Below are 16,281 nucleotides of genomic sequence, written 5' to 3' on the forward strand. Positions count from 1 at the left end.
CGCCGCCCCTCGTTGGCTAGTCGCCGCAGGCTCGGCCTCCCGTCTCAAGGACCTCCCGTGCAAAACATGGTTGTCATATGGCAGTCAAAAACATGCGAGGACATATCCCTTTTCAAAGTGCTGGGACTTCGGTCTCAGTTACCTGGGAGGCTAGGAGTAACCCTGGGTAATCGGCCGTAATGGCCACCAAGGTGTTGTCCTTGCTCAATTGATGAAATACCCCATCAATCAGCTCCACAGATAAGACCGGATCCACTTGAGAGGACGGGTCGAGAGACCTTCCTGGGTCCTCGGGTTGTGGAGGAGGGCTGTTTATTTCTTTAACAGCCTGGCGCAGTTCCTGTGTTGAAGTCGTTAGACTGAATATTTAACGATGGGAATATGAAACGCATGGGCAAGTAAAAGTGACCGCTTACCCAGCTTGGGGGATTGTACATAGAAAATCCACCCTGTGGGTTGACGTGGACAAATTCCTCCTCTTCTCCCTTGTACAAAGTGGACAAGTTCTTTAGTAGAGCGGCAGCCGAATCCGGCCCCTTACGGCTGTTGCGGGTGGCGTCGTCCTCCCCGTTGAAGTCCCACATGGGGTGGCCTCTATACTGAAGCGGCTGCACCCCTCGCATGATGCATTCGGCCATAACCCCGATCGTGGTCAGTCCGGAATGAGCCAACAATCTTATCCGGCCCATCAGGTAAAGAACGTCCTTGTCGCTTTCCCTCTGAGGGCTCCGTGGACGCCAGCTTAGGCGCTTCTTCAGGGGAGCACTGTTGAACTCAGGGAGGCCGATCCGAACAGGATCCGGCAACGGGACATCCTCTATGTAAAACCATTCCAAAGGCCAGTCCTCGAACGCCTTCTTTGGGGTTCCGGATAGATATCCGGTCCCGGCGATGCGCCACACTTCGGCTCTGCCCACTTGATATATTGACCCCTTCTGAGAACGGGGCACAAGGCAGAATAGCCTTTTACACAGCGCGAAATGAGCCTGGCAGCCCAAAAACAGCTCGCAAAGGGCTACGAAGCCCGCGATATGCAATATGGAGGCAGGCGTGAGGTTGTGCAGCTGGAGGCCATAGAACTCCAGGAGCCCCCGGAGAAACGGATGAATCGGAAATCCGAGCCCTCTTATTAAGTAAGGGACAAGGCATACCCGCTCTCCTTTGGAGGGATTGGGGGCGCTCTCCGCTTGCTCTCCGCCATTATAGGTGGCAAGTCCGGCTCGAACCGGGACCATATAGGCCGGAGGGAGAAATCCCTTGGTCTGGAGCGTCACTAACTCGCTGTGCGGGATGGAGCATCTCTTCCAATCTTCAGGCTGAGGGCTGGAAGGGCGAGAGGAGGAGCTGTGACGGCCGGCCATGATAGAATGGACCTCTGTCGGACGCGCTCTGATGAATACTCGCGGAAGGGAGAAGATGTGGTTTGGATCTAAATCCTCGTCTCCTTAAATAGGCGGCTCATTTACGCGGCTAGGGGTGTAAATATGAAAACACCCTGACTTTCCGTATTCGTTTGACACGTGGAAGACGGCCATTATTGGGCGTAGAAGCCAAGGAGCGCTACATTTACAAGAAACCGGACATTATTCGACAGGTACACAGAATTTGAAGGAGAACCCGCCTTGCAATGCCGAAGACAATATGCGCGCCGGACTCGTCGTCATTGAAGCCTGGTTCGGGGGCTACTGAGGGAGTCCTGGATTAGGGGGTGTCCGGGTAGCCCGACTATATCTTCGGCCGGACTCCTGGACTATGAAGATACAAGATTGAAGACTTCGTCCCATGTCCGGAAGGGACTTTCCTTGGCGTGGAAGGCAAGCTTGTCGATACGGATATGTAGATCTCCTACCATTGTAACCGACTCTGTGTAACCCTAGCCCTCTCCGGTGTCTATATAAACCGGAGGGTTTTAGTCCATAGGACGAACAACAATCATACCATAGGCTAGCTTCTAGGGTTTAGCCTCTCTAATCTCGTGGTAGATCTACTCTTGTACTACCCATATCATCAATATTAATCAAGCAGGACGTAGGGTTTTACCTCCATCGAGAGGGCCCGAACCTAGGTAAAACATCGTGTCCCCTGCCTCCTATTACCATCCGGCCTTGACGCACAGTTCGGGACCCCCTACCCAAGATCCGCCGGTTTTGACACCGACAGTGGGATTAACATTAACTAAAGTCATGACCTCGCCAAACCCACTTTTATCAAAAATTTCATAAGATTGAACATTCTCCAAATATGTGGGATCTAAATTTGACACTCTTCCAAACCCACTTGAAATATTATTGCAAACACTATTATCAATCTCGTATTCATCATGGGGCTTAAATAAAATTTCAAGATCATAAGAAAAATCACCCCAATCATGATCATTGCAACAAGTAGAGGACATAGCAAAACTAGCATCCCCAAGCTTAGGGTTTTGCATATTATTAGCACAATAACATTCATAGAATTTATAATAACATCATTGCAATCATGGTTTTTATTCAAAGATCTATCGTGAATCACTTTATAAAGCACTTCATCACAATTTTTAGATTCACGGATTTCAAGCAAAACTCCATAAAGATAATCTATTGCACTCAACTCACTAGCAATTGGTTCATCATAATTAGATATCTTAAAGAGATTAACAAGTGGATGATGATCCATAAACTTTTAGCAAGCGAAGATGCAAGCAAAAAGAAGGTACATGGTAACACAAGATCGAACAGAAGTAGGGCGAAAGAAAACGGCAAAGGTGAAGTGAGGGAGAGGAAAACGAGAGGCGAATGGCAAATAATGTAATGCGATGGATAAGAGTTTGTGATGGGTACTTAGTATGTCTTGACTTGTGCGTAGATCTCCCCGGCAACGGCGCCAGAAATCCTTCTTGCTGCCTCTTGAGCATGCGTTTGGTTTTCCCTTGAAGAGGAAAGGGTGATGCAGCAAAGTACTGTAAGTACTTCCCTCAGTCTTTGAGAACCAATGTATCAATCTAGTAGGAGACTACACACAAGTCTCCTAGTACCTGCACAAACAAACAAGAACCTCGCAACCAACGTGATAAAGGGGTTGTCAATCCCTTCACGGTCACTTGCGAAAGTGAGATCTAATAGAGATAATAAGATAAATATTTTTGGTATTTTTGTGGTATAGATTGGAAAATAAAGATTGCAAAATAAATAGTAAACTAGAATTGTAGATTGGAAACTTATATGATGTAAAGTAGACCCAGGGGCCATAGGTTTCACTAGTGGCTTCTCTCAAGATAGCATGTATTACGGTGGGTGAACAAATTACTGCCGAGCAATTGATAGAAAAGCGCATAGTTATGATGATATCTAAGGCAATGATCATGAATATAGGCATCACGTCTGTGACAAGTAGACCAAAACGATTCTGCATCTACTACTATTTCTCCATACATCGACCGCTATCCAGCATGCATCTAGAGTATTAAGTTCATAAGAACGGAGTAACGCATTAGGCAAGATGACATGGTGTAGAGGGATAAACTCAAGCAATATGATATAAACCCCATCTTTTTATCCTCGATGGCAACAATACAATACGTGTCGTTTCCCTTTCTGTCACTGGGATCGAGCACCGCAAGATTGAACCCAAAGCTAAGCACTTCTCCCATCGCAAGAAAGATTAGTCTAGTAGGCCAAGCTAAACCGATAATTCAAAGAGACTTGCAAAGATATGAAATCATGCATATAAGAATTCAGAGAAGAATCAAGTAATATTCATAGATAATCAAGTTCATAAACCCACAATTCATCAGATCTCGGCAAACACACCGCAAAAAGAGTTACATCGAATAGATCTCTAAGAAGATCGAGGAGAACTTTGTATTGAGATCCAAAGAGAGAGAAGAAGCCATCTAGCTAATAACTATGGACCCGAAGGTCTGTGGTAAAGTACTCACACATCATTGGAGAGGCTATGGTGTTGATGTAGAAGCCCTCCGTGATCGAATCCCCCTCCGACAGATCGCCGAAAAAGGCCCCAAGATGGGATCTCATGGGTACAGAAGGTTGCGGCAGTGGAAAAGGTGTTCCGTGGCTCCCCCCGAAGGTTTCAGGGTATAAGAGTATATATATAGGCGAAAGAAGTAGGTCGGTGGAGCTGTGAGGGGCTCACAAGGGTGGGGGCGCGCCCTCCTACCTCGTGGCTTCCTCGCTGCTTCCTTGACATCCACTCCAAGTCTCCTGGATTGCGTTTGTTCCAAAAACGATCCTCGCAAAGGTTTCATTCCGTTTGGATTCCGTTTGATATTCCTTTTCAGCAAAACACTGAAATAGGCAAAAAACCAGCAATTTGCACTGGGCTTTCGGTTAATAGGTTAGTCCCAAAAATAATATAAAAAGGTATATTAAAGTCCATTAAACATCCAAAACAGATAATATAATAGCATGGAACAATCAAAATTATAGATACGTTGGAGAAGTATCAGGGCTCATCATCGCTTCCTCATAGTTCGTAGGTTCATCATGGTCAAGTAACATGACCTCCAGAACAGGATTACCGTACCACTCTGGTGCGGATCTTACTCTGATTGACCTACGAGGTTTGGTAGTAACTTGATCAGAAGTTTCATGATCATCATCATTAGCTTCCTCACTTACTGGTGTAGGAATCACCGGAACCGATTCCTGTGATGAACTACTTTTCAATAAGGGAGCAGGTACAGTTACCTCATCAAGTTCTACTTTCCTCCCACTCACTTCTTTCGAGAGAAACTCCTTCTCTAGAAAGGATCCACTCTTAGCAACGAATGTCTTGCCTTCGGATTTGTGATAGAAGGTGTACCCAACAGTCTCCTTTGGGTATCCTTTGAAGACACATTTCTCCAATTTGGGTTCGAGCTTATCAGGTTGAAGCTTTTTGACATAAGCATCGCAGCCCCAAACTTTAAAAAACGACAACTTGGGTTTCTTGCCAAACCACAGTTCATAAGGTGTCGTCTCAACGGATTTCGATGGTGCCCTATTTAATGTGAATGTAGCCGTCTCTAAAGCATAACCCCAAAATGATAGCGGTAAATCAGTAAGAGACATCATAGATCGCACCATATCTAATAAAGTGCGGTTACGACGTTCGGACACACCATTACGCTGTGGTGTTCCAGGTGGCGTGAGTTGCGAAACTATTCCGCATTGTTTCAAATGAAGACCAAACTCATAACTCAAATATTCACCTCCACGATCAGATCGTAGAAATTTAATTTTCTTGTTATGATGATTTTCCACTTCACTATGAAATTCTTTGAACTTTTGAAATGTTTCAGACTTATGTTTCATCAAGTAGATATACCCATATCTGCTCAAATCATCTGTGAAGGTAAGAAAATAATGATACCTGCCGCGAGCATCAACACTCATCGGACCGCATACATCAGTATGTATTATTTCCAACAAGTCTGTTGCTCGTTCCATTGTTCCGGAGAACGGAGTCTTAGTCATCTTGCCCATGAGGCATGGTTCGCAAGCATCAAGTGAGTCATAATCAAGTGATTCCAAAAGTCCATCAGCATGGAGTTTCTTCATGCGCTTTACACCAATATGACCTAAACGGCAGTGCCACAAATAAGTTGTACTATCATTATTAAACTTATATCTTTTGGCTTCAATACTATGAACATGTGTATCACTACTATCAAGATTTAGTAAAAATAGACCACTCATCAAGGGTGCATGACCATAAAAGATATTACTCATATAAATAGAACCACCATTATTCTCTGATTTAAATGAATAACCGTCTCGCATCAAAAAAGATCCAGATATAATGTTCATGCTCAACGTTGGCACCAGATATAATAAGTTGTACCATCCCTTGCATATTATAGTTCATCACGAAGCACTTGTAGCTTGGTGACAGTGATTGAAGAACTCTGTCAATGACACTATCATCGGGAAGATTAACTCCCAGCTGAGTCAAGTGGTTATGGTACCCAGACATTCTGAGTATATGTTCACTGACAGAACTATTCTCCTCCACTTTGCAGCTGTAGAACTTATTAGAGACTTCATATATGTCAATCTGGGCATTTTCTTGAAATATTAACTTCAACTTCTGGAACATCTCATATGCTCCATGACATTCAAAACGTCGTTGAAGTCCCGGTTCTAAGCCATAAAGCATGGCACACTGAACTATCGAGTAGTCATCAGCTTTGCTCTGCCAGACGTTCATAAGATCTGGTGTTGCTCCTGCAGCGGGTTTGTCACCTAGCGATGCTTTCAGGACGTAATTCTTCTGTGCAGCATTGGGGATAATCCTCAAGTTACGGACCCAGCCCGTGTAATTGTTACCATCACCTTTCAACTTAGCTTTCTCTAGGAACACATTAAAATTCAACGGAACAACAACACGGGCCATCTATCTACAACAACATAGACATGAAAAATACTATCAGGTACTAAGTTCATGATAAATTAAAGTTTAATTAATCATATTACTTAAGAACTCCCACTTAGATAGACATCTCTCTAATCATCTAAGTGATCACGTGATCCATATCAACTAAACCATGTCCGATCATCACGTGATATGGAGTAGTTTTCAATGGTGAACATCACTATGTTGATCATATCTACTATATGATTCACGCTCGACCTTTCGGTCTCAGTGTTCCGAGGCCATATCTGCATATGCTAGGCTCGTCATGTTTAACCCGAGTATTCTGCGTGTGCAAAACTAGCTTGCACCCGTTGTATGTGAACGTAGAGCTTATCACACCCGATCATCACGTGGTGTCTCGGCATGACGAACTGTAGCAACGGTGCATAATCAGAGAGAACACTTATACCTTGAAATTTAGTGAGAGATTATCTTATAATGCTACCGTCGAACTAAGCAAAATAAGATGCATAAAGGATAAACATCACATGCAATCAATATAAGTGATATGATATGGCCATCATCATCTTGTGCCTTTGATCTCCATCTCCAAAGCACCGTCATGGTCACCATCGTCACCGGCTTGACACCTTGATCTCCATCGAAGCATCATTCTCGTCTCGCTAACTATTGCTTCTACGACTATCGCCACCACTCAGTGATAAAGTAAAGCAATTACATGGCGATTGCATTGCATACAATAAAGAGACAACCATATGGCTCCTGCCAGTTGCCGATAACTCTGTTACAAAACATGATCATCTCATACAATAAAATTTAGCATCATGTCTTGACCATATCACATCACAACATGCCCCGCAAAGACAAGTTAGACGTCTTCTACTTTGTTGTTGCAAGTTTTACGTGGCTGCTATGGGCTGAGCAAGAACCGTTCTTACCTACGCATCAAAACCACAAAGCGGTATAGTGATTGCTTTTTGATCTTTAGAAAGAACCCTGCTCATTGAATCTGATTCAACTAAAGTTGGAGAAACAGACACCCACTAGCCACCTGTGTGCGGAGCACGTCGGTAGAACCAGTCTCGCGTAAGCATACGCGTAATGTCGGTCTGAGCCGCTTCATCCAACAACACCGCTGATATAAGAATCAACTAGTGACGGAAAGCAATATGTATATACCCACGCCCACAACTCCTTTGTGTTCTACTCATGCATATAACATCTACGCATAGACCTGGCTCGGATGCCACTGTTGGGGAACGTAGTAATATCAAAAAAATTCCTACGCACACGCAAGATCCATCTAGGTGATGCATATCAACGAGAGGGGAGAGTGTTGTCCATGTACCCTCGTAGACCGTAAGTGGAAGCGTTATGACAACACGGTTGATGTAGTCGTACATCTTCACGATCCGACCGATCCTAGCACCGAAGGTACGGCACCTCCGCGATCTGCACACGTTCAGCTCGGTGACGTCCCACGAACTCTAGATCCAGCTGAGGTCGAGGGAGAGTTTCGTCAGCACGACGGCGTGATGACAGTGATGATGAAGTTACCGGCGCAGGGCTTCGCCTAAGCTCTACAACGATATGACCGAGGTGGAAATCTGTGGAGGGGGGCACCGCACACGGCTAAACAATCAACTTTGATGTGTTCTAGGGTGCCCCCCTCCCCACGTATATAAAGGAGGGAGGGGGAGGCCGGCCGACCCTCTAGGCGCGCCAAGGGGGGAGGATTCCTCCTCCTAATAGGAGCAGGACTCCCCCCTTTCCTATTCCCACTAGGAAAAGAAGGAAGAGGGAGAAGGAGAAAGGAAAGGCCCCCCCCACCCAATTCGGATTAGGCTTGGGGGGGACGCCCTCCACCTGGCTGCCTCCTCTTCTCTCCCACTAGGGCCCAATAAGGCCCATTGACTCCCCGAGGGGTTCCGGTAACCCCCCGGTACTCCGGTAAATGCCCGAACTCTCCCAGAACCATTCCGCTATCCAAACATAGCCTTCCAATATATCGATCTTTATGTCTCGACCATTTCAGGACTCCTCTTCATGTCCGTGATCTCATCCGGGACTCTGAACAACCTTCGGTACATCAAAACTCATAAACTTATAATACCGATCGTCACCGAACGTTAAGTGTGCGGACCCTACGAGTTCGAGAACTATGTAGACATGACGGAGACTCATCTCCGATCAATAACCAATAGCGGAACTTGGATGCTCATATTAGTTCCTACATATTCTACGAAGATCTTTATCGGTCAAACCGCATAACAACATACGTTGTTTCCTTTGTCATCGGTATGTTACTTGCCCGAGATTCGATTGTTGGTATCTCAATACCTATTTCAATCTCGTTACCGACAAGTCTCTTTACTCGTTCCGTAATGCAACATCCCATAACTAACTCATTAGGCTTATAGTGATGTGCGTTACCGAGAGGGCCCGGAGATACCTCTCCGATACACGGAGTGACAAATCCTAATCTCGATCTATGCCAACTCAACAAACACCATCGGAGACACCTGTAGAGCATCTTTATAGTCACCCAGTTACGTTGTGACGTTTGATAGCACACTAAGTGTTCCTCCGGTATTCGGGAGTTGGATAACCTCATAGTCATATAGGAACATGTATAAGTTATGGAGAAAGCAATAGCAGTAAACTAAACGATCATCGTGCTAAGCTAACAGATGGGTCAAGTCAATCACATCATTCTCTAATGATGTGATCCCATTTATCAAATGACAACTCTTTATCCATGGCTAGGAAACCTAACCATCTTTGATTAACGAGCTAATCAAGTAGAGGCATACTAGTGACACTCTGTTTGTCTATGTATTCACACATGTACTAAGTTTCCGGTTAATACAATTTTAGCATGGATAATAAACATTTATCATGATATAAGGAAATATAAATAACAACTTTATTATTACCTCTAGGGCATATTTCCTTCAGAACTGGTGAAGATCTTATCTCTGTTAAATACAATAGCCAGTGGTAATCCATGCAGTATCACAATGTTATTGAGGAACACCTTTGCCACAGAAGCTGCTGTGAATGGACGCTTCACTGGTAGGAAGTGGCTTACTTTCGTAAAGCGGTCAACTACTACCAAAATGGCCGAGTACCCCTCAGATTTAGGTAAACCCTCAATGAAATCCATATTGATGGCCTGCCAAGGGCTGCCAGGAATGGGCAAAGGCTGCAGTAGTCCTGGTGTTTTGTACAACTCATGTTTTGCTTGTTGACAGATACCTCATTGCTTGACAAAGTTTTCCACATATGTCTTCATTCCCTTCAAACTAAACAAGCTGTTTGACTCTGTGGTATGTAGGCAGAATACCTGAATGACCTCCCACTGGAGTAGAGTGAAACGCCTCGACCAGCTTTGTTTTCAGACCAACATTTGCTCCTACCCAGATCTTACTGTCTTGTTTCAGCAGTCCCTCCTGTAGTTGGAAACCAGGACAAGATGTGGAATCCACAGCCAACTTTTGTAACATAGATAAGGCCTCTGGGTCAACAGAGTAACAATTGAGATTTTCCTGTATCCAAACCGTCTGACTTGGACCCGTCTCGGACTCCGGTCCACGAGCCTTTTCGATCCAACAGTTTAGAAGCACCTCATACTGCCAAAAAATCCCAAAATAAATCTAACAAAATGTGCCCATGCCAAGAATAAATTGAGCCACGGGCAGTTAATATTATGGAAGGAGAATAGAAGATTGAGATCGGCACATAGCATCTCGATGCCTCGTGTCTAGACATAATGAAAAAACTGTCAACTCCTCGGTATCATAAAACAAGAACAGAGCTAGGCTTGCAATTTTGACATTCAGATCGAGTAGCTATTCAGAGTAGTGAGTAACATCTAACAAGCTCGAGAGGTAGTATATATAAATGCATCCAGATCGAGTAGGCACTTTCTAAAGAAAAAGGAGCTGCATATGATTAATGAATTAGCTTCAGTTTCTTAAGGGAAAAAAAAATCCAAACTCATGTATTCTAAGGGGAAAAAGACACTACCATTTACCATACACCAGTTGGTTGTACGCTTGTTGTCTCAATCTCCTCTGGTTTCACCTTTGTGAATCGAAGTAATTTCCAGAAAGACAGAGAGAACCATAACTTCCACTGGTACCCTAGATAAATCATCACCGTGATAGTGGTGGTATGCCTTGGAAAAAGAAAGGCTAGCCTTCGATCTAACAGTTTTGAAGGACCTCATACTGCCGAAAAATCCCAAAATAAATCCAAAGTCTAACCAATTTAGTCTAAACATAATTAAGATCTAGCCTAGGTTTAAAAATCTTAAGATCTAGGTTTAAAGATCTTGACTTGACGGAACTGTCAACTCCTCGGTATCCGAAAACAAGCTAGCCGTGCAAATTTGACATTCAGATCGACTAGCTAATCAGAGTACATTCAGATCGAGTAGTTTTACGAGCTTGAGAAGTACTAGTATAAATACACTCAGATCATGTAGCCAGAGTATGCATCCTCTTCCCAAATCCCAAGCCATCATACAGATCGAGTGCAGAAAATGTCTGCCCGAGCCAAGCTTTTCCACACTACTCCCAAGAACCATGTGTTCCGTCGTGTCATCGTCTCGTCGCTCGTCCTGCTGCTGTCATGCGCGGCGGCGAGCGGCGAGCAAACCCCGCACAAACCACTGGTCACCAAGCTCGCCAAGGACCCCATCACCTCTCTCTACACCATCACCATCAAGGCCGACAAGTCGCCGCTCCTCCTCGACCTCGCCGGCTCGCTCGTCTGGTCGACGTGCCCGCCGCCGTCGTCATCGCACAGCACTGTGGCATGCCAGTCCGATCCGTGCGGTGGCACGGCCAGCCAGCAGTGCTTACGCCGCTGCCCGCCGCCGTCGTCATCGCACAGCACTGTGGCATGCCAGTCCGGTCCGTGCCTGCGCGGCTGCGCCTGCAACTCGGTCACCCGCGAGTGCTCCACCGGCGGCCTCACGAGCTTCGCGATGTCGGCCAACACCAGCGACGGCACCATGGAGCTTCTCCCGGAAGAGTCGTTCGCCGTCGTCGGCGCGTGCGCGCCGGGCAGCCTGCTGAGGTCGCTCCCCGCGGGCGCCACCGGCGTCGCGGGGTTCTCCCGGCGCCCGCTCTCGCTGCCGTCGCAGCTCGCCTCCCAGCGCGGTTTCGGAGGTAAGTTCGCCCTGTGCCTCCCGGAGTTCGCCACCTTGGGCTACGCCGACGTGCCTCCGGTGTTGTTGCCGCCTCCGCGTAGCGTCGCTCTTTTTCTTCCTCTCATCTCGCATGAACACACATCATGGAGAAACTCTACACACACACCGAGAAAGAGCACAAGAGCTTTGCATAGAGGCCCTGTCCCTTGATGTACACACGATGGCTACATTTTTTTTCAGCCCTCTCGGCTCACTTTTCTCATTAACTCAAGTAATACTTATACAGCGGAGGCAAGCCTCACGCACACAAGCCAGCCGCCATGCTCGGCCACTAACCAAACTAACCACTGCAGCTAAAAAATCCAGCTTGCTAACTAACTCAGCCATACAATCCCCACGCCATCTCGGCCACATGACTCGGCCAGCACACCTAACTAGCTAGCTAATACTGCATGCACTCAACTAACCAAGATTACTACTAACATCCGGACCCGTACTTCACCCCGTTCCTCACGAATCCGGCGAACGCTGCCGGCTACTACTTCCTCCGTCCCAAAATTCTTGTCTTATATTATTTTAGATACAGATGTATCTAATACTTAAACGTGACTTGATACATCTGTACTTAGATAAATTTAAGACAAGAATTTTGAGACGGAGGGAGTACATCCCTGTCAAGGGCATCTCCGTGTCGTGGCACGAGGCCGACGCTCCAGCGGCCTTGCTCCGCGGCGCGCTCGACCTCGACGCCGCCACCGGCCGCGGTGGCGTCGTGCTGAGCACCGCCATGCCGTACATGATCATGCGTCCCGACGTATTCCGCGCGTTCGCCGAGGCGTTCGACGCCGCGATTAGCAGGTACCCATCCTTTCATCATGAACCACGTCGCCATCACTGGCAAGTAGGAGTACTAAGCTCTTTGGTGGATGGCTGCCGGAAATGGTGTACGTGCAGGGGGGAGAATTCGACGAGCAGGGTGAAGCGGGTGGTGCCGGCGCCGAAGCCGTTCGAGCTGTGCTACAAGGGCGGGTTCCCGAAGCTGAAGCGGCCGGTGAGGCGCGACGTGCCGCGCATCAACCTGGAGCTGGGCGACGGCGCCACGGGGAACTGGACGCTGTTCAACGACAACTACATGGTGCAGGTGGACGGGGCGATGTGCTTGGCGATCCTGCCGATGGGGCCCGGTGGCATGTCGGTGGAGGGCGGGCCGGCGGTGGTGATCGGCGGGAAGCAGCTCGAGAAAAACCTGCCGGTGTTCGACCTGGAGAAACAGGTGCTCAGGTTCAGCATGTCCAGTTGCAGAAGCACCAGTTTCTTTGGAAACTAAACATTGCAACTCACTTCAATTTCAGAACAGAACTTTCACTGTGCAATTTGTATGTGTATCTTTTCTACTTTTCGAGCTAATAATTGGACCATATGTATGTGCAATTTGTGTGTCCATCTGATTTGTTTTTGTGTTATTAGTTACAAACTCACTACCGATTGGTGTGTTTGTTCCACTTCCTCTGTTGTATATGCAGTGGAGAAGAAAAATGATTGATCTCAACAAGCTGCCTCCCGGCCTAAATGAGCTACCTCACTGGCCTAAATGGCTAATGTTTGTTGTTGTGTGATGTATTGATCTGACCCCATATGAGGTATATATAGGATACATGAGGGGATAGAGACTTAGAGTACAAGACAAGTAATACATGGTTTAAACCTATTTGATCTATATTCTTTATCTCTATCATTAAACCCAGACTATATTCTAACATTTCCCTTTAGTCGTAGCGGGAGTGAAGCAGACGATTGCGACTGAATTTAAAGTCTTGTGCTTCGATCGTCTTCTCCGCTGCGTCATCCTCAACAGCGTCTCTGATGGGTCGACACCTAGTGCTGTGACTACCTCCCCTTCTGGTGTCTTCTCTGTCTCTCCTGTATTCCCTCCTACAGTCACTGCGGGAGCGGCGTGGACGCTAGTAACGACGCGGACGCTGTTGACTGGAATTGTCGCCGATGAGTTGCTGTAGACATAACCATTAATGTCGACGTCGAGGTAGCTGATCATGATGATGTAACCATGGTCGAGGTAGTCGTGGTCGATGGTGTAGTCGTTGTGGATGATGAAGCCGACCAAAGCCGGAGTCGCAAAAAAAATGCGCTATGACGGAGCTGCTGACATGGACAATGAACCTTGCGGATGTCAAAGGGTTTCGTCAGCAATGAATCCACCGGTTTTGCCATGACCGGAAGAAGCCCATCGAGCACACATCGGTTTTGCCAGAACCATGTGGCCATGTAGGGGTCGTCGCTGTAGTGACGCCGTGTCGATGTAGTCGTGTTGTCGTGGATGACGCGGTCGATACTATCGTCATGACGCGGTCATTGCCATTGTCGAGGTCGTGTCTTGCAGAAAAGTCTGTCAGAGGACGCTAGGTGTCCATCTTATGGATGAGGCGGCGGCGATATGTTGATGAAGATGTTGGTGAAGACCATGTTGATGAAGACCTTGACGATGAAGTGTCGGTGATGACATTGCAGCGATGTGTCGACGATGATGCGTTGCTGGAAGGCGTCCCTCAGTGTCAACGTTGTGCCGTGTTGAAGAAGTATGTTAGCTCATAGCCCGCCGTAGTCGTACATGTTGATGTCGTTCGGCTCGGATCGTCGAATATTGATACAGATCGCTCGGTGTAGATCAATATGACCGCTTGGTGTAGACAGCATGACGGCGCACGAGTGATCGTCTGGTTGATAGAGTCGCGGCTTGGTGGAGACCGCGTCCGTGCTCGTGCCTTGAAGTCGAAAACCTGCTGGCCCTCCCGGTGTCCTGCGCCGCGAGCCTGCTCGATGAAGATGTTGACGTGCGGCTAGGTGCTGTGGTCATTGGCCAGATCAGATCGCGATGATGATTGTTCCCACCCACGGATCGCAGAGATCCGTATGGCGTTGCCTTTCGATCGTTGCAGAAGGCCCGCGGCTGAAGTCTAAGGCTCCATCCAATGCGCGTACGCATGGGTGTCTTGGTGAGTTTTGCCATGCACGTATGCATGTGCACATGGCCGTGTTACTCGCTGCTCCTTGCGTGCATGTAGTCGATGGCGATGGGTAGCTCGGTGCTGATTCGAAGGAGTTGCTGGTTGCGCCGTCGGGAGATCCGGGTACTCGACTACTCGTACGTGATGGAAATTGCCGCGGGAGCTATGCCCTCGCCCTCCTGTGATCGGACGTGCCTGTCCTTCGCAGCTGCTCGCCACGGTCGTCGTCCTCGCCGTGTGGGATCAGTGTTCACGCGCCCGTACATGGCCGCGCGCGGCACCGCGCTGCACTCAACACCGTAATTTTGTTGATTTGCATGAAGATCGTATTTCTGTAGTTGCACATCGCTTCGGAATATGAGGGTCGTCGGACTAATTTGGTGGCTAATGAGAAAACTAATCTAACTTTGAAGAATTCATCTATCTAATCTTGGGAACCAAACTCATCTTTGATGAATAGGTGCCGCGCCCCCGAGGAGAGAAGATTAATATCCCCGGGGGCGGCGCTGCGGAGGTGGTGGAAGGTTTTAGGATCGGCGTCGTGAGACTAACCGCTCTGATACCAAGTAGAAATTGTAGTATGACTAATGTTTGTTGTTGTTGTATATTGTATTGATGTGATCCTCATATAAGGTATATATAGAATACATGAGGAGATAGAGACTTGAAGTACAAGACAAGTAATACATGGTTTAAACCTATTTAATCTCTACTCTTTATCTCTATCATTAAATCAGACTATATTTTAACATGGTGCATATTATGGGGCCCGGCGGCATTGCCGGTGGAGGGCGAGCCGGCGGTGGTGATCGGTGGGAAGCAGCTGGAGAACATTCGACCTGGAGAAACAGGTGCTCTGGTTCAGCATGCTGCTCGACTCGCGCTTGTCCAGTTGCACAAGCACCAGTTTCTTCGGAAACTAAATTACAGTCACTTCAATTTCAGCCGGACCGGCCACAACAGAACTTTCACTGCGCTTATGTAGTTGTAATAAACGTGTATCTTTTGTACTTTTCGAGCTACTAGTTGGACCATATGTATGTGCAACTGACAGAAATTAGCTTTGATGGTTTAGCTTGATATAAAAAGTGGTTTCCAAATTTGTTTTTGTGTTATTAGTTGCAAACTCACTACTGATTGGTGTGTTTGTTCCGCTGTTACATATACTAGGGAATGCGAATTGTGTATCCATATAATTGCTTCAAGATCAAAATCGATCCAGTGACCGATCCCCCCCCCCCCCCCCCCCACGCGGTTCCCGCGTCGTCCCCCTTGGGCGACTCGGGGGCGACTAGGGTTTCCCCCGGCGCCGCCACCCCCTCCAGCCCTCCCTCCCCTTGCCGCCACCAGAGGTACGTCAGCCTAGGAGGCTGCCGATGAAGGTGGCGGCGAGGCTCCCCGTCGCTTCGTCCCTTGGTGAAGGACCCTGGATGCCGGGGCGGCGGCCCCAGACGGCGAGGCGGCGCCACCTTCGTGGCAGGTGGCGGGCGCGGGATGCGGCGGACGGCCTCCTCGGCAGCTTGGGCAGTGAGGAGTCGGCAGGAGGTGGTCGTGGCGTGGGCTTCTTCCACTCCAGATCTGAAGGTCGTGCTTCTCTCCTCCTCTGCTCCTCTTCCCCCTCTGGTGTGTCCGATCTGTGGCTTTGGCTATCAGATCCGGTGCTAGCGGGGTGATGGTGGTATAGGACTGCGTCTGGGGTAATCCCTTGGCCGGTTCTCCGGCCACGGCGGCGATGGCGCGTGC

The 16,281-nt window shown here is 47.7% G+C and overlaps 1 protein-coding gene across 1 annotated transcript; it reads left to right on the forward strand.

Moving 5' to 3' along the window:
- Window positions 1-10,871: 10,871 nt before the first annotated feature.
- Window positions 10,872-12,946, forward strand: LOC125548952 (chitinase CLP-like). The gene is made up of 3 exons (XM_048712463.1): window positions 10,872-11,534; window positions 12,145-12,373; window positions 12,470-12,946. Exons 1-3 carry the CDS (start codon window positions 10,904-10,906, stop codon window positions 12,840-12,842), a joined length of 1,233 nt encoding a protein of 410 aa, XP_048568420.1. The 5' UTR covers window positions 10,872-10,903; the 3' UTR covers window positions 12,843-12,946.
- The last annotated feature ends 3,335 nt before the right edge of the window (window positions 12,947-16,281 follow it).

Source organism: Triticum urartu, chromosome 3 (assembly GCF_003073215.2).
Source record: "Triticum urartu cultivar G1812 chromosome 3, Tu2.1, whole genome shotgun sequence".
NCBI lineage: Eukaryota > Viridiplantae > Streptophyta > Magnoliopsida > Poales > Poaceae > Triticum > Triticum urartu.

Excerpts from the sequence above, each read along its gene's own strand:
- LOC125548952 (XM_048712463.1), top strand. The coding sequence starts at position 10,904 with ATGTCTGCCCGAGCCAAGCTTTTCCACACTACTCCCAAGAACCATGTG. Across the intron at positions 11,535-12,144 it reads CTCCCAGCGCGGTTTCGGAG|ATAAATTTAAGACAAGAATT; the intron begins GTAAGTTCGCCC and ends ATCTGTACTTAG. Across the intron at positions 12,374-12,469 it reads TTCGACGCCGCGATTAGCAG|GGGGGAGAATTCGACGAGCA; the intron begins GTACCCATCCTT and ends GTGTACGTGCAG.